General features: G+C 40.7%; 1 protein-coding gene across 1 annotated transcript in view; it reads right to left on the reverse strand.

Annotated features, from left to right (window-relative positions):
• Positions 1-1,072: 1,072 nt before the first annotated feature.
• The window catches only part of LOC115107163 (E3 ubiquitin-protein ligase MYCBP2), a 310,312-nt gene continuing 286,322 nt past the window's right edge, over positions 1,073-25,062 (reverse strand). The window contains 5 exon segments of the mRNA XM_029630721.2: positions 1,073-2,477; positions 9,850-10,015; positions 10,334-10,441; positions 13,163-13,372; positions 24,665-24,772. Of these exon segments, the coding sequence (XP_029486581.2) occupies positions 2,362-2,477; positions 9,850-10,015; positions 10,334-10,441; positions 13,163-13,372; positions 24,665-24,772 (708 nt within the window). The 3' untranslated portion in view covers positions 1,073-2,361.

The following is a 25,062-nucleotide window of genomic DNA, read 5'->3' on the forward strand; positions in this document are numbered from 1 at the left end:
TGAATATTTTCAAAATCATTTTTAGAATACCTACTTAGGAGAAAACATAGCATAATGCAGAGCATATCTCAAACACAGTGAAGTCTGCTTTACTGCATAGCAGTATGGCATATGCAGTGCTTGACTAAAATAGGTGCCGGTACTCATTTTGGGTGGCGGTACTGTTTATATTTACATGCAGGAACTGTACAATACTTTTGAGCAAATATTTTATGAGAGGTGCAGGAACTCAAGCAGTAGAAAATGTAAGGAGCCTGTACTCAGTTCTGGTAAACTCCTGCCCAATTAAGAAATAATAATCTGCCCAAAGTATGACAAAAATTGAGAGACAGATTACAATTTCATGAAATGCACAAAAGTCCTTTGGCATTGAATGTCCGATGTACTGCCGTTTTCTGTGTAAAACTGTGCAGCAGTAATAGTAATAATAACTGGCAATTCATATTCTCTACATTACAGTCAACGCCAGATGTATTTGGACAGTGAAGCAAAAAATATATAATTTGTCTATATTCCAGAATTTTGGATTTGATATTTGTTTCATATTAGGCACAGTCAACCTATATTTTTGCCCAATAGGAACTGAATGGGGAATAATGTCTTGTCATTTTGGAGTCACATTTATTGTAAGATTAGATGATGGATTTGAGAATAAATTGTGAATAACGATGAAAAATAAAGTTAGAGACAAAGATCCCCCCAAAAGCTAAGATCCCCTGTTACTGGTAATAAGGAGAGATTAGCATGTTTTGTTGTAGCCTCTGTAACCTTCACTCATCATTATTCATGATTAATTCATGATTTTTCTTAATCATGGCATTATCAGGATTTATTTAGTAGCGTTAGTGTTCAGAAACATGTTATCTACTCACTTCGAAACAAAATTACTCCAGTCATCATTCACCATTTAGTTACTATTGGGCAAAACAAACCAGAGCCAAATTAAAAACATTAGCTAGCATCACTTTCCAAATACATGTGGTGATGACTGTCTCAGCAGTATACTGTATGAAATGACTTGAATTGTTGTGGTAAAACTATAACCCGGTGAAATAAACACACAGGAGTCCGCTTGAATGTACCTTGCGAAACAGAGAACCTGGTTTATTACCATTCAACTCCATCCATCACAGATACAGAATCACAAGTATTAAGCTTTTATAACAGCAGCTGTTTGTTTTTTCTCTCAAACCCCCATACCCATGTCCCGCCTGCCTCCTAATGATGGAGAAGCATTACAGAATCACAATTATTTTTTATATTTGGTGAAGAAGAATGGCCCCCAACACGTTCAGTTAGCACTCCTTTACAATACAATGGTAGCCTATACAACCTTCTCAGTTGTTTAAAAAAAATGACAGAAAAAAAGTTTGTACCACCACGTTATTTGTCTAATTGAGGAACTAAAAAAAGGGTTCACATCAATCAACCTTCATACACTGAAGACGCTGGGATCCGCTGCATTTTCAGAGAACATAAGTGATCTGACATTTTGAATTGGGGTAATACACGACTGTGTTTATCACTGTATAAAAAAGTACAGTGGCTTTTATTGACATACATTCCATAGGTTAAACTGCTGCAAGATAGGAGGCACACTCAGTATTGCACTTCATTAAAAGTTCTGGCTCAAAACATAACCCAGAATATCAAACGAAACTGAAGTGTAGAGTAGCAACTTCGGAATACAGCTATTTTGGATACTATCATTATATACAAGATTAGATAAATCGTACACTTTTTCACCCCCTCATCAGAATTCTCCTCTTTTTTTGTTGTTGTCCCCTGATGCACTCGACAGTGGAGAGAATACTGTACAGGATTACGGGAAAAAAGTATGTTTACATACAACAATATTTAGAATTCATAGTTAGGAAGCTGGAAATAAGGCCTGTCACATTTTTTTTCCTTTTATATATCCAAGTCCATCCACAGTTGCCTAAGCAAAATGTATTTCATATACAATTTTTAAATACTTTTTTACACTTCAGTGATCGGGGAGGTGTGCAACGTCTATGGAAGCCGAGGGGTTACAACGGCCGCATGCAAACATGTCACAAGTTAAAAAAAATAATAATACTAATAATATTTTTTTTTACATGGGAGTTTCCTCTGGAATCCACAGAGAGCTCTTTTTTGTAGTAAAGCCTTGAAGACTTTGATTGGTATGTCGAAGAGCACAACTTGGGACTCTTGGGTACGTTAGAAATACCTGAAACAGTGTCCATGGCCACCTGACAACGAGAGCCAACACGAGGAAATACTTGACAGGCTGGGCCCCGGCTGCAGCCAACAGCCTGCAGTCACAGAAGAAGAACGAGTGTTCGGTACAGGTCTCTGGGTTTTCAGAACTGGGTGATTTTAGAAGGTATGGGCATTCCTGCACACTCCACAGCCCAGGGCAAACTCCTCGCCGGTGGGAGGGTGAACCACGTGTAAGGGGCACTCCGTCCCCTCCAACTGCTTGCCTTTGGGACCTGGGGATGGAAGGGGAACAATGAGGAATTTGGCTTGAAATACTTTATCTGACGGAAAACATTTGATTCCAGCTTAGTCATTCTGTTGGTTTTAAGAATTCTGTATAATAATTTACTTGAAAAATTATTTTGAATCTGGCGTCATTTGCGTATCAATTCATAAACCATGTGCCATGGAATCGGTATGTCAAAAATCTCTTCCCAACTATTTTGCAATCTATATGGCAAGGCTGTCCATTTTTTGGTCCTTAAATGAAACTGGTATACTTTTTTACTTATCACAATTTAATTTTGTTTAACCAACTATGGCATTTAATGCAGGGCCAACAGACAAGTTCCTTACTTTTTCCCTCTTCCACTTTCCTCTTCCATTTTTGTGGTAATGCCGCAATTAGTTGGTTGTAATTTTGGGAAGAGCAGACATTTCCATATGTTTTAGTTAGCTGCATGTATGAATGACATAACTCTACTAGTCGTATTTATGATATCATTTACGAAGATTACACTTAATCTTCGACGGCAGGTAGTCTAGTGGTTAGCGCGTTGGGCCAGTAACCGAAAGGTTGCTAGATCAAATCTCCGAGCTGACAAGGTGAAAATCTATCGTTCTGCCTCTGAAAAAGGCAGTTAACCCACTGTTCCTAGGTCGTCATTGTAAATAACAATTTGTCCTTAACTGACTTGCCTAGTTAAATAAAGGTTAAATAAAAAAAATCTATTTATCAATTAGTATATTTGAGTTTAACCACAATATTTGTTGTATTATTTGTTCGGTCTTTTCTGGTGGATTAAATTGAAATTGCAACCAACTTTCTATGCCTTGTTTTAAAAATAGCAATATTTGGGAGATTATTTCCTTTTCAAATAACTGAAAGTGTGAGGTTGTAATCTGAATAAATGGAAAAAGGCCTTTTTTGAACATAGGTTCGGATTTAAGTGTAACTTTTGTACGACTGAAGCCTTTAGTGAGAGGTCTACTGCTTTAATATTTTATAAAATTCATATTCATTATGTCAATAGGCCCGTTTAATTTAGTCTGGCTTGCCGTTCTAAATAAAATGTAATATTTTTTTCTCATATAATAAAAAAAACGGTTCGCTAGATGTAGGCAAGACCATAAGCAAATAAGTAAACTGTGACATGACTAAAGAGTTAATTAGGGTGATTTTCCACAAATAGAAAGGTATTTACCTTTCCACGGTAGCAAGATCTTATCTATTTTTGCTAATTTTTTATTCAAATGTATTGGAGTAAGATCATTTATTTATTTCAGGATATGTTACCGAGTATATCCACATCACCACTACCTGGCCTGATAACTCCTTGCTGTCCCCAGTCCACCTGGCCGTGCTGCTGCTCCAGTTTCAACTGTTCTGCCTGCGGCTATGGAACCCTGACCTGTTCACCGGACGAGCTACCTGTCCCAGACCTGCTGTTTTCAACTCTCTAGAGACAGCAGGAGCGGTAGAGATACTCTGAATGATGGGCTATGAAAAGCCAACTGACATTTACTCCTGAGGTGCAGACCTGTTGCACCTCTACAACCACTGTGATTATTATTATTTGACCCTGCTGGTCATCTATGAACATTTGAACATATTGGTCATGTTCTGTTATAATCTCCACCCGACACAGCTAGAAGAGGACTGGCCACCCCTCATAGCCTGGTTCCTCTCTAGGTTTCTTCCTAGGTTCTGGCCTTTCTAGGGAGTTTTTCCTAGCCACCGTGCTTCTACACATGCATTGCTTGCTGTTTGGGGTTTTAGGCTGGGTTTCTGTACAGCACTTTGAGATATCAGCTGATGTAAGAAGGGCTTTATAAACAAATTTGATTTGATCACCATCAGACCATTATATTGGTAAACTACATGGTAAAGTAAAAGTAGTATTTTTCAGTGATCCAATAACTAATATAGTACACTTATGATAATTTGGTTGTAATCCAGAGGTTAGAAAAATGATCAAGATCATCTAAGAGGCTATGGAGGGATCCGTGTTGTGGATTTAAAATATGAACATGAACATGAATCATCAGCAATGACACATTTGTTTTTAAGCCCTGTATAATCCCATGATATTATTGTTGGATCTGATTTTAATATCTAACATTCCAATGGCCATAATAAATAGATATGCCGATAGTGGACAACCTTGTTTTACTACTCATGAGAGTTTAACACTTTTTGAGAAGTAGCCATTATTTACAATGTTACACCTAGGGTTACTATACATCATTTTAACCCATTTTAGAAGATATTCTCCAAAATTTAAATGTTCCAGGCATTTATATATAAATTCCAGTTGTACTTTATCAAAAGTCTTTTCAAAGTCCGCTATGAATAGCAGGCCTGGATTCCAGATTTTTTAAATATGTTCTATTGTTTCCAGTACTAGCCTTATATTATCTCCAACGTATAGTCCATGTAAAAAACCTTTTCTGATTAGAATTAATAATGTCGGATAATAGCTTTTTAATTATATGCACTATACATTTTGCTAGAATTTTAGCATCACAACACTGAAGTGTAAGGGGCCTCCATAAAAAAAACGGACTGTACCTTTATATTTACCACTTGTATCCTGTTTCAGTAATAATGAAATCAGACCTTGTTGAGTGTCCGATAATCTACTATTTACATAGGAGTCGTTAAAACATGCTAATAACGGCCCTCTTGAGTATATCAAACATAGTTTGGTATACCTCAACTGGTATACCATCTTGCCTGGAGTTTTCCCGGACATAAAGGCTTTAATTGCATCAAGATGTTCTTCTTCTGCAAATTCACCTTCACTTGAGTCTTCTGTATGGCTGTTAATTTTACATTATTCATAGAAAAAAATATGTACAATTAGCTTTGGTTAGAGGAGCTGGAGGAGATAGAAACAAAAACATATGCTTAGCTCACTCCTTTCTTTTTGTTTTTCCACTGAATTATTCTGTGCCTCTATGGTACAGTTTTTACTGCTATACATCTGTTCTGTTAGACCTATTTCCTTTGTTAGTATGGACTCCATTGACCTAAATTACTTTGGTTTTAGAGATAAGTACTGAATTGCGTAGGATATCTAGTGTTTGTGTGGAAGTATGTGCGCAGCTATAAAATGGATGTCTTTGTATAATGGACTTTAGAACATTCTTGTGAATAAACTGTACTATCCTTTTGCATAAGCTGAGTCTGACTAATTATTATTAAACCCATGGTCTTACAGATCTCGGGGATTGGTCAGAGCTATTGAGTGTCAGTTATCATTGGGATTGAAAATTCTCGTGACATATATATATTTTCAAAGAAGCGTGGATCATCATTATTTGGTCCGTAAAGGTTATTGAGCCATATCTGTTTATGGTCCAATAACATATTTAAAACCATCCATTTACCTTACGTATCTGTTTGGACAATTTGCACATTCGCATCAAAATGACTGTTAATTAATATAATCAAGCCTTTTGAGTTTCTTTGCCCATGAATGAAGTATATTTCACCCCCCCAGTCTATTTTCCACTCACCTTCATCTAAAATTGTTGAATGAGTTTCCTGTAGATATTATATTCCTTCTCTTTGAGCAAGGTAAATATTGTCTTATTATCTGCTATGCCATTACAATTATAACTGGCTATACTTTGCACCATTTACCATAATGAGATACAAGTTTCATATCTATTCATCATAATATATGTTTGTAAATTTACCATAAAAAAATCCATAGTGATTGAGTGCCCATATAGCTGTACCATGATATCTGCATTGCTACTAAGTAAGCCTCCAATTGTTCTCCACTACTCCACCCGTCAAAGCCCCTCCCAAGTTGGGCTGTCATCCCAGTGACCGGGAAACCACCCCCAGACCCCCAGATCCCTAGCCACCCGAAAGGCCAGGACCCATCCTTTGAAAAGAGCACACAGTGCCACCCACAGAACAGATCAACCGCTAAAATGATTTCCAATGCTTTCACCTCAATTTGTTTGTTTTATATATTGCTATAAAATATATGTATATATATATATATATTCAAATATCCTACGTATTTACAATTAATATGCATAATAATGTCGGCGGTTTGTGCAAAGGATTGCTACCTTTTACCAGGATTGCCTTTGCATTACATTACATTTTTGTCAAGCAATTATTTTATTGTGATTCCTCCTATATTGTCTCTTGCAACAGATGTGGAAAAACACACACACTTACTCACACACTCAACCATAAACTCAGATGCTCAACAGTTGTTATATCCCAGAGCCCAACTCAAGAAAGGACCTGATCTATGAATGCATATAGTTACAGCTGGCAAAAATGTGAGATTTGATTAACCATCGTCAAGTCATAGGTGATGGAGATCAGATCCAACCCGTTCCCCTGAAACACACACACGCTGGTCCCAAGTTGTGACCATTTCCCCAAGCATCTCTGTGCAGTCAGACCTTTGATTTTGTGCCACAAGGGCCACAATAGTATGTCACATCTCTGATTGTCCGAGTGTGACCCCCCTCCCCATGGGTTATGACAGCCTGTGTTGCCAGCACTGCCACAACCTGGGTGGGGATACCCTATCGGAATCTACACCGGCTAGGTACAAGGTCGTCAATGTTCTCATTAGCAGCTTTGAGAATTTCCTTGTATATTATGCTCACCCATCAGGGGGCCCTTGCTTTGTCGGACCAACCCTGCCAGGCAGGCTCAGAAAATTGAGGGGCGGTACTGCTCTAGTAGGTCTCTGACTGCATTTATCTTTCTGTTTCGGCTGCATACAGGCAGCTTACAGCAGGCCCATAAAACAGATATGGTCTTCTCTTCAGTGTATGGGTCATTCAGGTGGGTGTCTAGGGTAAAGGGTTGTGGACTGTTCCATTATGACAAGACAATAAATAAATACATTAGATGTATAATTTATTTAAAAATGTATATCCCTCATCTGCACAAAATGCAAAGCTCTCTCCCAACCCTTGCTCACAGACATACATTGGTTCTGGGATATGCAACCATTTCCTTTCTCACTCAACGCCACACTTATCCAAACACCAAAAAACACACCACACCACCACAATACATCCACACATATACACATACTGTGCCTTCTGTGTCTTCTATTTGCTGTGTTTTTGGACAATTGGACGCTCATATCTCTGTCCTCTGTCCAAAACAGTGTATATGTTTGAGTTGGATTTAATCGACAGCATCGGGTGGGGTTTGAAGCACTGTAAGAAAGAATTCCTTCACTACGTTTTCGGGAACTTCTCCTCTCTCTCGGATACCAGTAAGTACCAGATTTTCTCTCATAGATCTAGTCTATGTCTAGTAAGGCTTCTCTCAGAATTATGTTATTTTTAAGTTCATTAACATCCATTTCTATCTTACTGACTGTCCCCTTTTAGCTTAGTTTCTTTCTCTATTATCGGAGCTCTTTCGTCACTCATTTCAAGGCTCATCTTCAAATCCTTTATATCCTTACTGTCTAATTCAAGTATGCCCAGCTTGTCATTTATCGACTTTAACAGATCACTTCCCAGTCCCAGTGGTGAAAAGCATAAATTGTTTGTATCCGCGTTAGAGTCGCGTTTCTTTTTCGATATTGATTCTCCACGTTTATTCTCCGTCATGTTTGAGTGTTGCTTGTTTTCGTTATATTTGTCAATACATTTCTCTATCCTTATGATTTGTTTTGTGTTATTATTCAGATTGAATGTAATTAACCCCGAGTATATATATGTATATATATTTTTTCACCTTTATTTAACCAGGTAGGCCAGTTGAGAACAAGTTCTCATTTACAACTGCGACCTGGCCAAGATAAAGCAAGCAGTGCGACACAAACACAGTTACACATGGGATAAACAAATGTACAGTCAATAACACAATAGAAAAGCCAATATACAGTGTGTGCAAATGTAGTAAGATTAGGGAGGTAAGCCAATAAATAGGCCATAGTGGCAAAATAATTACAATTTAGCAATTAAACACGAGTGATAGATGTGCAGAAGATCAATGTGCAAGTAGAGATACTGGGGTGCAAAGGAGCAAAAAAATAAATAACAATATGGGGATGAGGTAGGTAGTTGGTTGGTTGGGCTGTGTACAGGTGCAATGATCTGTAAGCTGTTCTGATAGCTGGTGCTTAGAGTTAGCGAGGGAGATATAACACTCCAGCTTTAGTGATTTTTGCAATTAGTTCCAGTAATGGGCAGCAGAGAACTGGAAGGAAAGGTGGCCAAAGGAGGAGTTGGCTTTGGGGGTGACCAGTGAAATATACCTGCAGGAGCGCATGCTACGGGTGTGTGCTGCTATGGTGACCAGTGAGCTGAGATAAGGTGGGGCTTTACCTAGCAAATACTTACAGATGACCTGGAGCCAGTGGGCTTGGCGACAAATATGAAGCGAGGGCAAACCAACGAGAGCATACAGGTCGCAGTGGTGGGAAGTATATGGGGCTTTGGTGTCAAAACGGATGGCACTGTGATAGACTGCATCCAATTTGCTGAGTAGAGTGTTGGAGGCTATTTTGTAAATGACATCACCGAAGTCAAGGATGAATGAAGGATGTTGTGTTGTGAAATAGGAAGCTGATTCTAGATTTCATTTTGGATTGGAGATGCTTAATGTGAGTCTGGAAGGAAGTGCTAAAATTTGGTCTAACTTACTGATATTGAATATTACGTATTTATCTTGAGGTGATTTTGCACCGTTGTGTTCAGGACGCCATCTTGCCTGGTTTTAAGTGGTATTAACAAAGTTGCAGCAGACAGTATTTTTCAGTGACAACACGCATTAGGTGTGGGGACCGTTTACACACAGGTGTTCGGACACAGATAGCTAATTAGCACTGGTAGTCGCCTCTTAACCTTTTGTTTTTAAATTCATTCTCACTGATACGAAAGATACGTTCCTTATGTTTCCAAAACCGTACCGCAAGCGATGCATGTTAACGTTTAGAGCGATGCATGTTAACGTTTAGAGCAAGTGTTGAGGTTCTTAACAAAGCTCCCCGGCCAGAAGATACTATCGTAAATAGGCGCTAAATCAACGTTCCTGGTTATAAATAACGGGTAAGTATATAACCGAATAGATAAATAGGGTATTGGTCCGGTTGTCTGGTTGCATACCTGGTGCTTCAACTGTGGCAACAACTAAAACTTGCCCCGTACCGAGTGAAATGGAGGACATTTGACAACGGCTTGATATGCTCCTTAAAGGAGCTAAGGGCTTAAAGGAATACTACACTCACAAGCAATCTTTCAGTATTTAGTTAATTTTGTTTACTTTTAAATACAATCCCGAAGAAGTATGCATATCAGCAGTCAAGTTAAGATGGAGCACTTTCCTTACAGAGCAAAAACGTATGTTATGATGATGCATTTTGCACGGTAAGTCAGTACCTGCAGGACAGTGAGGCAGCTCCTCCTTGGGCACACTGGTCATCTTCTGGAAGTCATCATGGCAGGCGTTACAGAAGTGAGTGGTGCCGAAGCAGAAGAAAACAGCCACCGAGCAGCAGTAACGGCATTTGTACTCCAGAAAGTCTGTCCCGTGCTTGGAACACATCTGCAGACAGAACATGGATGTATAGTGTGTCAATTGTATTGTATAAAAATGTATTGATTTTGTGTATTTAGTATTTAAAATGTATTGCTGAGGTTACAAAATTAATTTATATTGAAATGGACAATAAATCGTATTATTTGAAAAAGAATGTCTTAATTTTAAGTGATAGTGTCAGGAGTTAAAGTGTCAAGATGTGTCCCACTATACAAACTTGGATACTACCAAGTATTCAGCAATGTATTGGTTACACAGCCCAATGGAGTCAATGCCCTAAGCCTTAGGGCCTAAGGCCTTCGCTGGACCTTTTCCTCCACCCACCTGTGCCCTGGACACGTCTGAGCATGCTCCACATATCAGCTCGCTGGGGTCGTAGTCGTCTCCCTGTCCTGCCTCCGCGTCACAGCGCGCCTCTCCCCCAAAGTACGCCTGCAACAGAGGAAGGGAATGGGTCAGTTAAAAGTTCACAGCGCGCCTCTCCCCCAAAGTACGCCTGCAACAGAGGAAGGGAATGGGTCAGTTAAAAGTAGTTAAGAGACAAGCGAAACTGACTGAAGGACCTCTGCGAAATATATTCCATGTAGGGGAAATATATGCCTGCTGCTACTGTATTCTCACAAGTTAATCCTTAAGAGTCTATGCCTAAACTAACATATGCAATTGTTTTAAGATGGTCAGACGAAGGATCATTTGGCAATTTGATATGGAATTTTAGGACCCCTTTAGGTATTCCCAAAATATATTTAAAAAAATACTTGCTGAAACACTGAATTTGGCCTGCTATTAGCGTATAGAAAAAATACAGTGCGTTCGGAAAGTATTCAATCTACACACAATACTCCATAATGACAAACAAAAACATTTTTTTTGTTGTTGCTTTGTCTGAATACTTATGTCAACAAGGTATCTTTATTTTTTATACATTTGCTAACGTTTGGTTTTTCGTTATGGGATACTATGTGTAGATTGATGAGAAAAATCCATTTTACAATAAGGTTGTAACATAACAAAAATGTGGAAAAGTCTAGGGGTCTGGTACTTTTTGAATTTACTGTATGCTTTTGAGTTATGTACCCAGTAGGTCCCTCAGGTCCTCCGGCACTGGCCTTTTAACTATCCCAAAGCCTAGTGATATATGATTCAGAAAATACTCATACATGGAAAAACAGATTGTCCAAAAATACATCAAAATACATTTTGTTTTAAAAGTGTCTGTCCTACATCTGAGATATATAAGAAAGATTTGGAAATTACTTAAAAAAAAAAAAAAAGTATTACCCATAATTAACCCCCTTTTTGGATGGTACTAAAATAACTTCCACATCAGGGTTTCAGTTAGGAAAATTTGGCAGCGGACAATGCGACCGACAAGATTTGAATCTACCGGACATTTGAGAAATTTACTGGACATCCATATGCATTGGGTAGTTAAAGCATTAGGGCGTCCACCCCCAAAAAAATGGCTACCCGGACTATTTGCATTGTGTGCCACCCCCCAACCAAATCCCTCTTTTTACGCTGCAGCTACACTGTTTATCATATATGCATAGTCACTTTAACCATATCTACATGTACATACTGCCTCAATTGGCCCGACTAACCAGTGCTCCCGCACATTAGCTAACCGGGCTATCTGCATTGTGTCCTGCCATCCACCACCCCCTCTTTTACGCTACTGCTACTCTCTGTTCATCATATATGCATAGTCACCTTAACCATATCTACATACTACCTCAATCAGCGTGACTAACCGGTGTCTGTATGTAGCCTCGCTACTGTATAGAGCCTGTCTTTTTACTGTTCTTTTATTTCTTTACTTACCTATTGTTCACCTAATACATTTTTTGCAATATTGGTTAGAGCCTGTAAGTAAGCATTTCACAGTAAGGTCTACCTACACCTGTTGTATTCGGAGCACGTGACAAATAAACATTGATTTGACCCACAGTGCTCACATTTACTTTGTTATTCATCTTAACAGAATAGAAATGAGTGTTTTATTGAAAAACAAAACATTGCGCCTCTTCATCCCTGCTATAAATCATAAATTAATATGAAAAAAAAAACAACGAAAAAAACATTTATCATTTAGAACAAGTCACCTTGTTTCTGTACAGTACTTTGAGATACCAGTTGATGTACGAAGGGCTATATAAATAAATTTGATTTGACCTACACAGTATAAAACTTAAAAATATAATATTTGTATCATATAATTTTGCGAACAACATGTCCTATTGTATGAACATTTTAATAAATAAATAAAACACAGCTGTTTTCAAATACAAATCTAGGCCTCTCTAATTTAATTTAACCTAGGCATGAACATTCTAATTAGTCCTAATAAATAACAAAATATGGCTGTCTATGAACACAAGGGCTGGCCGGTCATGGCTAAAAGGGATCCAAGCTTATGTCAAATTAACGTCAGATTTGACTTTTCGTAGCAGGTTAGAAGAATTAGGTTAAGGTTATAGTTGTGAATAGTTGGCAACGATGGTTTCATTTCCAAGTGCTACTGAATAATATGATATACATCATTACTTTACTCTAGTCTATCAATCCATTCCAAATATTTAAACTATACATGACATAGGGGCTGCATATGTTGATCTTGCCCAGGGCGGCAGCAGAACTGCTAGGACTGGACCTGATGAACATAATAATTATGCCTCTAATTTACTTGAGTTTGTGGCGGACCTTGGCTTTTTCAAAGTGAGCCGCTGCTGTTGGCCCTTGGAGCAGCTTTGTTACTTTGTCCTCAAGAAGGCAGTCTTTAATCTGTTTTGGAATCCCATCTTGGCGGACACACTGGAAACAGGGATAATCAACACAATCTTTGCCAATTTTTCACAGTCGAGGTACACTGAGCTGGATGAGGACCGCAGATGGCTGCCATTGCCCATGCAAATGTATTATTATTATTATTATTATTTTTAAACCAATGGGGATGTTTTTATTATGCTAACTAGATTACCGCGGGGGGCGCAGACAGACACTAGGGGATAAAGATATTATTACTTATTTTGAAGTTTAAGGTTATTTTTCCCAAATTGACAACACTAAATATATAAATAATTTGAACTTAAAAAAGTGAACTAGCCCTTTAAGGGAAAGATCCATTCTATTATGAAACCGAATTCTGCCTACCTTCTTGCACTTGTAGCAGACGTAGTAGGCGTATCGGTTCATTGCGAAGCCGGCCGGATCATTGTGGAAGCGGGCACCGGGCGTGGTGATGGCCTCGCTCTTGTGCAGACCCTCGTACTCCATTCTCATCAGAGCTTTCCTCCGTACGTCCTCAAACAGCTCCTTGATAGGGTCCAGCAGGTCCTTGATGACCGAGTGGTTGATCTTGTTCTGGGAGGAAAAAGGCAACAGTCCAGTCAAGTCTCAAGTCTTGGAGTATGAGTCAATTTTCGCTCCTTAACAAAATGTTAGTTCAAACAAACAGAGCCAGAGTTGTTATGATCCAAGCAAGTTAAATTGAAGATATGAATCTTTGTAAGGTCAATTAGCAAAACACAAGTCTTCAACTCTACACAACAATGTATTTTTAGTTTTGTTTTATTGACCAGATAGGACAGTGAAGAGTAGACCGTAAAGGTAGGAGGACTGCGAGTCAGAAGGGCAGTGGGTTGGATTCGAGAATGGCCCCAGGAGGGATGGCCACTGTTACGTTCCTAACTTTTTTTGTACATAATGTTTCGGACATTGTTTCATATGACCAAAAAGAGCTTCTGGACATCAAAACAGCGATTACTAACCTTGTTTGGGATGAGGACTTCTATTTCAATGAATCAGAAGTGCATGATAATGGCGCCGGAGGGGATGGCTGCAGTTTTACGGGCTCCTAACCAACTGTACCATTTTTCTTCTTTCGCATTGTTTGTAACTTATTATGTACACAAAGTTGTTGCTACCGTCTCTTATGACCGAAAACAGCTTCTGGACATCAGAACAGCGATTACTCACCTCAAACTGGACAAAGAGTCCGTCGCGAAGGATATAATGCAATTCGGAGACCAGGCCCAAATCCCTGTCAAGGGATAAGATTATCTGACACGGATAATATAGAGCTGGCTGGGTTTTCCGTGCATTTGCAGGACAGAGCAGCTAAGACGAGGGCGGGGTGTGTGTCTATTTGTCAATAACAGCTGGTGTGCGATGTCTAATATAAAAGAAGTCTCAAGTTATTGCTCGCCTTAGAATACCTCATGATAAGATGTAGACCACACTAGCTACCAAGACAGTTCTCATCTATATTATTCATAACCGTCTGTGTACCACAACAAACCGATGCTGGTACGAAGACTGCACTCAACGAGCTGTATAAGGCCATAAGGAAACAAGAAAATGCTCATCCATAAGCGGCACTCTTACTGGCCGGGGACTTTAACGCAGGCACATTTATATCTGTTTTAACTCATTTCTACCAGCATGTCATGTGTAACCAGAGGAAAGAAAACTCTAGACCACCTTTACTCCACACACAGAGACGCATACAAAGCTCTCCTTTGCCCTCCATTTATCAAATCTGACCATAATTCTACCCTCCTGATTCTTGCTTGCAAGCAAAAACTAAAGCAGGATATACAGGTGACTCGCTCAATACGGAAGTGGTCAGATGATGCGGATGCTACGCTACAGGGCTGTTTTGCCAGTACAAACTGGAATATGTTCTGTGATTCATCCAATGGCATTGAGGTGTGTACCACATCAGTCATCGGCTTCATCAATAAGTGCATTGACGATGTCGTCCCCACAATGACTGCACGTACATATCCCAACCAGAAGCCATGGACTACAGGCAACATCCGTACTGGAATAAAGGGTAGAGCCGCCGATTTCCATGAACAGGATTCTAACCCGGAAGCTTATAAGAAATCCCGCTATGCCCTCAGACGAACTATCAAACAGGACTAAGATTGAATCCTACTACACCGGCTCTGATGCTCGTCAGATGTGGCAGGGCTTGCAAACTATCACGGACTACAAAGGGAAGCCCAGCTGCGAGCTGCTCAGTGACGCGAGCCTATTAGACCTAATGCCTTCTTTGCGCGCGCTTCGAGGCAAGCAACACAGAACCATGAATGAGAGCACCAGCTGTCCTGGAGGACTCTGTGATCATGCTCTCCATAGCCAATGTGAGTAAGACCTTTAAACAGGTTAACATTCAGAAGGCCGCAGGGCCAGACGGATTAGCAGGACGTGTACTCAGAGAATTCGCTAACAAGTGTCTTCCCTGACATTTTCAACCTCTCCCTGACTCAGTTTGTAATACCCATATGTTTCAAGCAGACCACCATAGTCCCGTGCCCTAGAACTCCAACGTAACTTTGCTAAATGACTATCGCCCAGTAGCACTCACATCTGTAGCCATGAAATGCTTGTCATGGCTGACTAACACCATCACCCCAGAAACCCTAGACAAACTCCAATTTGCATACCGCCCCAACAGACCCACAGATGACACACTCTATTGCACTCTACACTGCCATTTCCCACCTGGACAAAAGGAATACCTACATGAGAATGCTGGTCATTGAATACAGCTCAGCGTTCAACACCATAGTGCTCTCCAAGGTCATCACTAAATTAAGGACTCTATAGGATTAAACACCTCCAACTGCATTCCGATCCTGGACTTTGACGGGCCGTCCCAAGGTGGTCAGGGTAGGCAAAAACATCCGCCACGCTGACCCACAACACGGGGGTCCCTCAGGTGTGCGTGCTTAGCCCCCTCCTGTACTCGCTGTTAATCTACATCTGAATGGCGAATTAAGTTTGCTGTAGTGGAGACGATCGAGCGTTTCAAGTTCCTTGGTGCTCACATCACTAACGACCTATCGTGGTCCAAACACACCACCACAGTTGTGAAAAGTGCTTCTTCCCCATCAGGAGGCTGATAACATTTGGCATGGGCCCTCTGATCCTCAAAGTTCTACAGCTGCACCATTGATAGCATTTTGACTGCTTACATCACTGCCTGGTGATGGCAACCGGAAACATGACCAAATACAAACAGTGTAGCTATTCCCTCCGCAAGGCAATCAAACAAGCTAAGCGTCAGTATAGAGACAAAGTAGAGCCACAATTCAACGGCTCAGACACGAGAGGTATGTGGCAAGGTCTTACAATCAATCTCGGACCTCAAAAAGAAAACCTGACTCCCAGACCAACTAAACAACTTCTTTGCTCGCTTTGAGGACAATACAGTGCCACCGACACGACCCGCTACCAAAACCTGCGGGCTCTCTTTCACTGCAGCCAACGTGAGTAAAACATTTAAATGTGTTAACCCTCGCAAGGCTGCCGGCCCATACGGCATCCCTAGCCGCGTCCTCAGAGCATGCGCACACCAGCTGGCTGGTGTGTTTAAGGACATATTCAATCAATTCTTATCCCAGTCTGCTGTTCCTACATGCTTCAAGAGGGCCACCACTGTTCCCGTTCCCAAGAAAGCAAAGGTAACTGAGCTAAATGACTATCGCACCGCACCGTAGCACTCACTTCCGTCATCATGAAGTGCTTTGAGAGAAGAGTCAAGGACCATATCACCTCCACCCTACCTGACACCCTAGACCCACTCCAATTTGCTTACCGCCCCAATAGGTCCACAGACGAAGCAATCACAATCACACTGCCCTAACCAATCTGGACAAGAGGAATACCTATGTAAGAATGATGTTCATCGACTACAGCTCAGCTTTTAACACCATAGAATTCTCCAAACTGTTCATTAAGCTCGAGACCCTGGGTCTCGACCCCGCCCTGGGCAAATGAGTCCTGGACTTCCTGACGGGCCGCCCCCAGGTGGGGAGGTTAGGAAACAACATCTCCACCCCGTTGATCCTCAACACTGGGGCACCACAAGGGTGCATTCTCAGCCCTCTCCTGTACTCCCTTGTTCACCCATGACTGCGTGGCCATGCACGCCTCCAACTCAATCATCAAGTTTGCAGACGACACTATAGTGGTAGGCTTGATTACCAACAACGACGAGACGGCCTACAGGAAGGTGGTGAGGGCCCTCGGAGTGTGGTGTCAGGAAAATAACCTCACACTCAATGTCAACAAAACAAAGGAGATGATCGTGGACCTCAGGAAACAGCAGAGGGAGCAAGCAGTCCCTTATCCACATCGACTGGACATTAGTGGAGAAGGTGGAAAGTTTTAAGTTCCTCGGCGTAGACATCACGGACAAACTGAAATGGTCCACCCACACAGACGTTGCGGTGAAGAAGGCGCAACAGCATTCTGTTGGGCTGTATCATCGCTTGGTACTGCAACTGCTCCGCCCATAACCGTAAGGCTCTCCAGAGGGTAGTGAGGTCGGCACAACGCATCACCGGGGACAAACTACCTGCCCTCCAGGACACCTATACCACCCGATGTCACAGGAAGGCAAAAAAGATAATCAAGGATAACAACCACCCGAGCCACTGCCTGTTCACCCCGCTATCATCCAGAAGGCTAGGTAAGTACAGGTGCATCGAAGCTGGGACCGAGAGACTGAAAAACAGCTTATTTCTCAAGGCCATCAGACTGTTAAACAGCCATCACTAACATTGAGTGACTGCTACCAACATACCGACTCATCTCTAGCCACTTTAATAAAAAATTTGATATAATAAATGTATCACTAGCCACTTTAAATAATGTTTACATACCCTACATTACTCATCTCGAATGTATATACTGTACTCTATACCATCTACTGCATCTTGCCTACACCGTTCGGCCATCGCTCATCCACATATTTTAATGTACATATTCTTATTCATTCCTTTACACTTCTGTGTGTGTATAAGGTAGTAGTTGTGAAATGGTTAGATTACTTATTAGATATTACTGCATGGTCGGAACTGGAAGCACAAGTATTTTGCTACACTCACATTAACATCTGCTAACCATGTGTATGTGACAAGTACAATTTGAACTACTCGGTATCCGGCCGCAAGGCGCTACAGAGGGTAGTGCATAAATCCCAACTCTTAAAAGAAATGAAATACACCAAAACGTGTTCCTCACAAGTGTAGCCTAGGTTGTGCAATAAGCAAACAACATGTCCACTCGACAATGAGAACGGTAAAATACGGTAATAATAATATTGAATGCATTAACATGAAGATGGATTTTAAATAGATTCGGTCACTAACTTGACACCAACAAACACCCCCTAATATCTGTCCCTCTTGGCATTGAATGGTTCAGCAGACTGTTCGCTCTCCATAACTGTCTATGAGACTATTGCAGCTCTGTGGTTGTAACATTTATTGACCATTTTGATACCTTTTGGAAACAAAGTATTATAAGGAGGATGGGATCCACCCAAACTACTTGGGTTCCTGGATTCTTTCACAGCATTATAAGGCTGCGTTGAGACAATGACTTTATCAATGACTCAAGCCCAGCTCATGAAATCCCTACCATTGTGTCGCTGAGTTGTCATAAACTTCAGCAAATGTACATTCTCAGGGGCGCTGGAAGACATAATGTAAGTAACCTAATTTATGTCCTTCTTACTGCCATGCATGCCTCTGCTGTTCCTAGAGCTATTGTATACAGTAATCATATGCCTATGAACCAGTTATACCATTAGCACTGAGACGGTGTTCCCTAGCAGGAAGTCCACTGTGTGCAGCTCACCCTGCACTAACATAAATAACCTGAGCATGTCTACCTCTGCTAAGCTTCCCAGCAAAGCATTAAAAACAATCAAGCATCCCAGAAAAGTGCTAAAATCAGCCCACATTAACATATGTAGCTTGAGATTCATGAAATCAATAATTTGCTAGTAACAGATTACAATCATATTCTGACAATCTCTGAAACAGCGCAGGTCCTAATCCAGGCACTTGTCATCTCCCGTCTGGATTACTGCAACTCGCTGTTGGCTGGGCTCCCTGCCTGTGCCATTAAACCCCTACAACTCATCCAGAACGCCGCAGCCTGTCTGGTGTTCAACCTTCCCAAGTTCTCTCACGTCACCCCGCTCCTCCGCTCTCTCCACTGGCTTCCAGTTGAAGCTCGCATCCGCTACAAGACCATGGTGCTTGCCTACGGAGCTGTGAGGGGAACGGCACCTCAGTACCTCCAGGCTCTGATCAGGCCCTACACCCAAACAAGGGCACTGCGTTCATCCACCTCTGGCCTGCTCGCCTCCCTACCACTGAGGAAGTACAGTTCCCGCTCAGCCCAGTCAAAACTGTTCGCTGCTCTGGCCCCCCAATGGTGGAACAAACTCCCTCACGACGCCAGGACAGCGGAGTCAATCACCACCTTCCGGAGACACCTGAAACCCCACCTCTTTCAGGAATACCTAGGATAGGATAAAGTAATCCTTCTCACCCCCCCTTAAAAGATTTAGATGCACTATTGTAAAGTGGCTGTTCCACTGGATGTCTTAAGGTGAACGCACCAATTTGTAAGTCGCTCTGGATAAGAGCGTCTGCTAAATGACTTAAATGTAAATGTAAACTCACTTAGATAATACTTTTGATGAACAGTGGAAGAAATACATGGTTATAAGACCAAGAGAAAAGCCAAATGTGGAGGTGTGGCCATTTATATTCAGAGCCCCATGCCTGTAAAGCTTAGAGAGGATCTCATGTTAAATACTGTTTAAGTAATATGGTTACAGGTTCATCTGCCTAATCTAAAGCCCATTCTGGTGGGAAGCTGCTATAGACCAAGTGCTAACAGTTAGTATCAGGACAACTTGTGAAATGCTTGACAATGTATGTGATATCAACAGAGAGGTTGATTTTTAGGTTGATTTAAATACTGACTGGCTTGCATCAGGCTGCCCACTCAAGAGAAAGCTTAAAAACTGTGCTACCCGCAGCCTGGTTCAGGTTATCAGTCAACCTACCAGGGAAGTTACAAACAGCACAGGAATTAAATATTCAACATGTATTGCTCAAGTCTTTACTAATGCTGAAGAAATTAGCATCCAAATCCATTGGATGTGGTGATCACATTGTAGCAGCCATACAGTTGAAGTCGGAAGTTTACATACACTTAGGTTGGAGTCATTCAAACTCATTTTTCAACACTCAACAAATTTTGGCAAGTCAGTCTGGACATCTACTTTGTGCATGACACATACTTTTTCCAACAATTGTTTACAGACAGAATATTTCACTTATCACAATTCCAGTGAGTCAGAAGTTACATACACTAAGTGCATTTAAACAGCTTGGAAAATTCCAGAAAATTATGTCATGGCTTTAGAAGCTTCTGATAGGCTAATTGACATAATTTGGAGGTGTATCTGTGTATGTATTTCAACGCCTACCTTCAAACTCAGTGCCTCTTTGCTTGACATCATGGGAAAATCAAAAGAAATCAGCCAAGACCTCAGAAAAAGAATTGTAGACCTCCTCAAGTCTGGATCATCCTTGGGAGTAATTTCCAAACGCCTGAAGGTACCATGTTCATCTGTACAAACAATAGTACACAAGTATAAACACCATGGGACCACGCAGCCATCATACCGCTCAGGAAGGAGACGCGTTCTGTCTTCTAGAGATCAACATACTTTGGTGCGAAAAGTGCAAATCCATCCCAGAACAACAGCAAAGGACCTTGTGAAGATGCTGGAGGAAACAGGTACAAAAGTATCTATATCCACAGTAAAACGAGTTCTATATCGACATAACCTGAAAGGCCGCTCAGCAACGAAGAAGCCACTGCTCCAAAACCACCATAAAAAAGACAGACTACGGTTTACAACTGCACATGTGGACAAAGATCATACTTTTTGGAGAAATGTCCTCTAGTCCATAATCACCATTGTTATGTTTGGAGGAAAAAGGGCGAGGCTTGTAAGCCAAAGAACACCATCCCAACCGTGAAGCACGGGGGTGGCAGCATCATGTTGTGGGGGGTGCTGTGCTGCAGGAGGGACTGGTGCACTTCACAAAATAAATGGCATCATGTGGTAGGAAAATTATGTGGATATATTGAAGCAACATCTCAAGACATCAGTCAGGAAGTTAAAGCTTGGTCGCAAATGGGTCTTCCGAATGGACAATGACCCAAACATACTTCCAAAGTTGTGGCAAAATGCCTTAATGACAACAAAGTCAAGGTATTGGAGGGCCATCACAAAACCTTGACCTCAATGCTATAGAAATGTGTGGGCAGAACTGAAAAGGTGTGTGCAAGCAAGGAGACCTACAAACCTGACTCAGTTACACCAGCTCTGTCAGGAGGAATGGGCCAAAATTCACCCAACTTATTGTGGGAAGCTTGTGGAAGGCTACTGGAAACGTTTGACCCAAGCTAAACAATTTAAAGGCAATGCTACCAAATACTAATTGAGTGTATGTAAACTTCTAACGCACTGGGAATGTGATGAAATAAATAATTTCCTCTACTATTATTCTGATATTTCACATTCTTAAAATAAAGTGGTGATCATAACTGACCCAAGACAGGGAATTTTAGCTAGTATTAAATGTCAGGAATTGTGAAAAACTGAGTTTAAATGTATTTGGCTAAGGTGTATGTAAACTTCCGACTTCAACTGTATCTAGTAACACCATAGTTCCAAAGGCTGGGCCTAATATAGCGTATAAGAGGTCATACAATATGTTTTGTATTGATTCCTATGCTGCTGATGTAAAGAATATTTTTTGGTCCATGGTGTGTAATGAGACGCAATCAGACGCTGCACTTGATACATTTATGAAATTGCTTATCCCAGTTCCTAATAGGCATTCACCCATTATTGTAATTTTCTTAACTTAAATCCCTGTGGATTGATTAATTATTTAAAAAATGGTATGGTTGAGCGGGATGAGGCAAAAGAAATGGCAAATAAGTCTGGCTGCACAACCAACAACCGAACATATTTCAAATTGAGAAATCATGTGACTCAACTGAATAAAAAGTAGAAACTACACTATGAAACAAAGATAAATGACAAGAATGACAGTAAAAAGCTTGGGAGCACCTTAAATTACATTTTTGTCAAAAAGGCAAACTCCCCTACCTAAGAATAGTAAATCCCCCTTTACTGGCTCAAATAGCTGACCAATCAGCCTGTTACCAACCGTTAGAAACATTGTTGAAAAAATTGTGTTTGTTGAGACAATGCTATTTTACAGTAAACAAATTGACAGACTTTCAGCACGCTTATTATAGGAAAGAACATTCAACAAGTAAGGCAGTGTATGATTGTCTGAGAGAAATTGATAAGAATTATTGTGGTGGGTATTTTGTTAGACTTCAGTGCGTCTTTTGACATTATCCATCATAGTCTGCTTCTGGAAAAACGTATGTGTTATGGCTTTACACGCCCTGCTATATTTTGGATAAAGAGTTACCTGTCTAACAGATAACAGAACACAGAGGCTGTTCTTTAATCCAGGTAGAATCAGGAATTCCCAGGGCAGCTGTCGAGGCCCCTTACTTTTTTCAATCTTTACTAATGACATGCCACTGGCTTGTGTATGTATGCAAATGACAACACTATAGACGTCAGCTACTAAAGCGACTGAAATAGCTGCAGTTTGTTTCAGAATGGTTGGCAAGGAATCGTAGTCCTAAATATTTGTAAAACTAAAAGCATTGTATCTGGGTCAAAACATTCACTAAATCCTAAACCTCAACTAAATCTTGTAATGAATAATGTTGAAATTATACAAATTGAGGTGACTAAACTGCTTGGAGTAACCCTGGATTTTAAACTGCTATGGTCAAAACATATTGATACAACAGTAGCTAAGATGGGGAGAAGTATGTCCATGATAAAGCGCTGCTCTACCTTCTTAACAGCACTATCAGCAAGGCTGGTCCTACAGGCCCTAGTTTTGTCACACCTGGACTACTGTTCAGTCATGTGGTCAGATGCTACAAAGAGATTTATTTTTTTTACAAAGAGATTGCAAATGGCTCAGAACAGGGCAGTCCTACTGGCCCTTGGATGTACACAGAGAGCTAATATTAATAATATGCATGTCAATCTCTCCTGGCTCAAAGTGGAGGAGAGATTGACTTCATCACTACACTGTCTGTTTGAAATACTGGCACACAGCTCAGACATCCATGTATACCCCCACAAGACAGTCCAGAACTGACTATGGGAGGCACACAGTACAACATAGAGCCATGACTACATGGAACTCTATTCCACATCAAGTAACTCATGCAAACAGTAGAATTTGATTTAAAAAAAGAAGAAGACACAAATACACCTTATTGAACAGTGGGGACTGTGAAGCAACAAACATAGGCACAGACACATGCATGTGAACACACGATAACACACGCACTATACACACATGTATTTTATGTTGTAGATACTGTATGTGGTAGTAGAGTAGTGGCTGGCCTGAGAGAAGACTATGCTGTGCAATCTGTTATACATTCTTTTAAACATTAAAATACATTCACAACTGCCTTAATTTTGCTGGACCCCAGGAAGAGAAGCTGCTGGACAGCAGCTAATGCTTGGCAGCAGCTAATGGGGAGCCATAATAAATACAAATACATCAGTGACCTCATCTCAATCAGCGAGCCTCCTCGCACTCTCTGCTCTAGCTACTCCCTACTGCTTCAAGTCCCCAAGACATATCTCTGAACTATGGAGGACCGAGTCTTCAGCTCACTTGCCTCTCACCTATGGAATGCTCTCCCTGAAACAACGAAGACATTTTTAAAACAGCCATAAAACCCACTTCTACATCCTTTTTACCTGCTTTGATTCTAAATGTAAGTTGTTTTTAAATTGTATTTTTTTTCTGAGTAGAGCTTTTAGATAACCTTAGCACCATACAAGTGAAATGTATTATTATTAGCATCATTAGCATTCCCATAGATTCAAAATGGCAGGTTAGCTATTTAGCTTTGTGGCACAACCAATGATGTATATAAACTTTGGATTGCTGATGCTATATGCATTGGGTTTGAAGCAACTGGTCAGCCATATTGGCACTCCCCAGTAGGAGCTGTCCTCCATAGGAATGAATGGAATTCTACACTATGTCAATGAAGTGTTTCAAGGACAAAATTATCTAGGTATTTTTTTGATGCAGTGTAGAATTCCATTCATTCCTATGGAGGACAGCTCCTACTAGGGAGTGGCAATATATATTCCTTAAGGATTTAAAAAATATATTTTTACATTTACATTTTATGCCCACATAATATAACGGCTCAAAGTGTCTGTAATAGAATAAATGTGTCCAAAAATGAATGTATAGATTAATAAATGGATTTCTATAGCTTCCAAGATGGAGGCACAGTGGCAGTCATCTAGTGTATATACAAATCATTGGGCTCAACCGACTGCAAATATCTTAATGTTATCTACATCAAAACATTTCAGCACTGTTTCTGTCTTTTGTCATTGGTATTCTGTCTAACAACATTTGCCCTTTCAAGCATTGATCTTCAATTAAAAGGTAATACAGCCTGTACGGATAACGACCATTTGATACAGCCTAATAAGCTAGCTAGCTAACCTGCCATTTTAGGTCTTCAGGAATGCTGAATATGTTAGTGTCGGCTTCAGAATGACACATTTATTTAATATTTAACCATGGTTTTGCTTGTGTGTCAATGGGCCGGAAGTTGTAGGACGACCACGTTTGAAATGGCTCAGGTCGAGAGGGCGGGGCTACATAAGGTGAATAGTACCTTGCAGATTGGGCAGGACATGAAGCCAAAAGTGATCCTGGGTCCGAGCCAGCGGTTGTCCAGAACACGACGGGTACACTGGAGATGGAACACGTGACTGCAGTCCAGCTGAGGAACAAAACAGAATCACACACATAGAACCCGACCTTGAATCTGAACACATCTTTGGCATAAAGGTAAACAAGAATCCTTGGGTCAAACAACAAAACCAATAGAATTGTCCCACAAGTTCAAATCCTACCTATCTGGAACTCCAGATACGTCCCATTTTCAGTACCCTGTCTTGCAAAGATAATGAGCAAAAATCCAAATAACTTCACAGATCTTCATTGTAAAGGGTTTATACACTGTTTCCCATGCTTGTTCAATGAACCATAAACATGCACATGTGGAACGGT

The sequence above is a fragment of the Oncorhynchus nerka genome, linkage group LG3 (assembly GCF_034236695.1).
Source record: "Oncorhynchus nerka isolate Pitt River linkage group LG3, Oner_Uvic_2.0, whole genome shotgun sequence".
Classification (NCBI taxonomy): Eukaryota; Metazoa; Chordata; class Actinopteri; order Salmoniformes; family Salmonidae; genus Oncorhynchus; species Oncorhynchus nerka.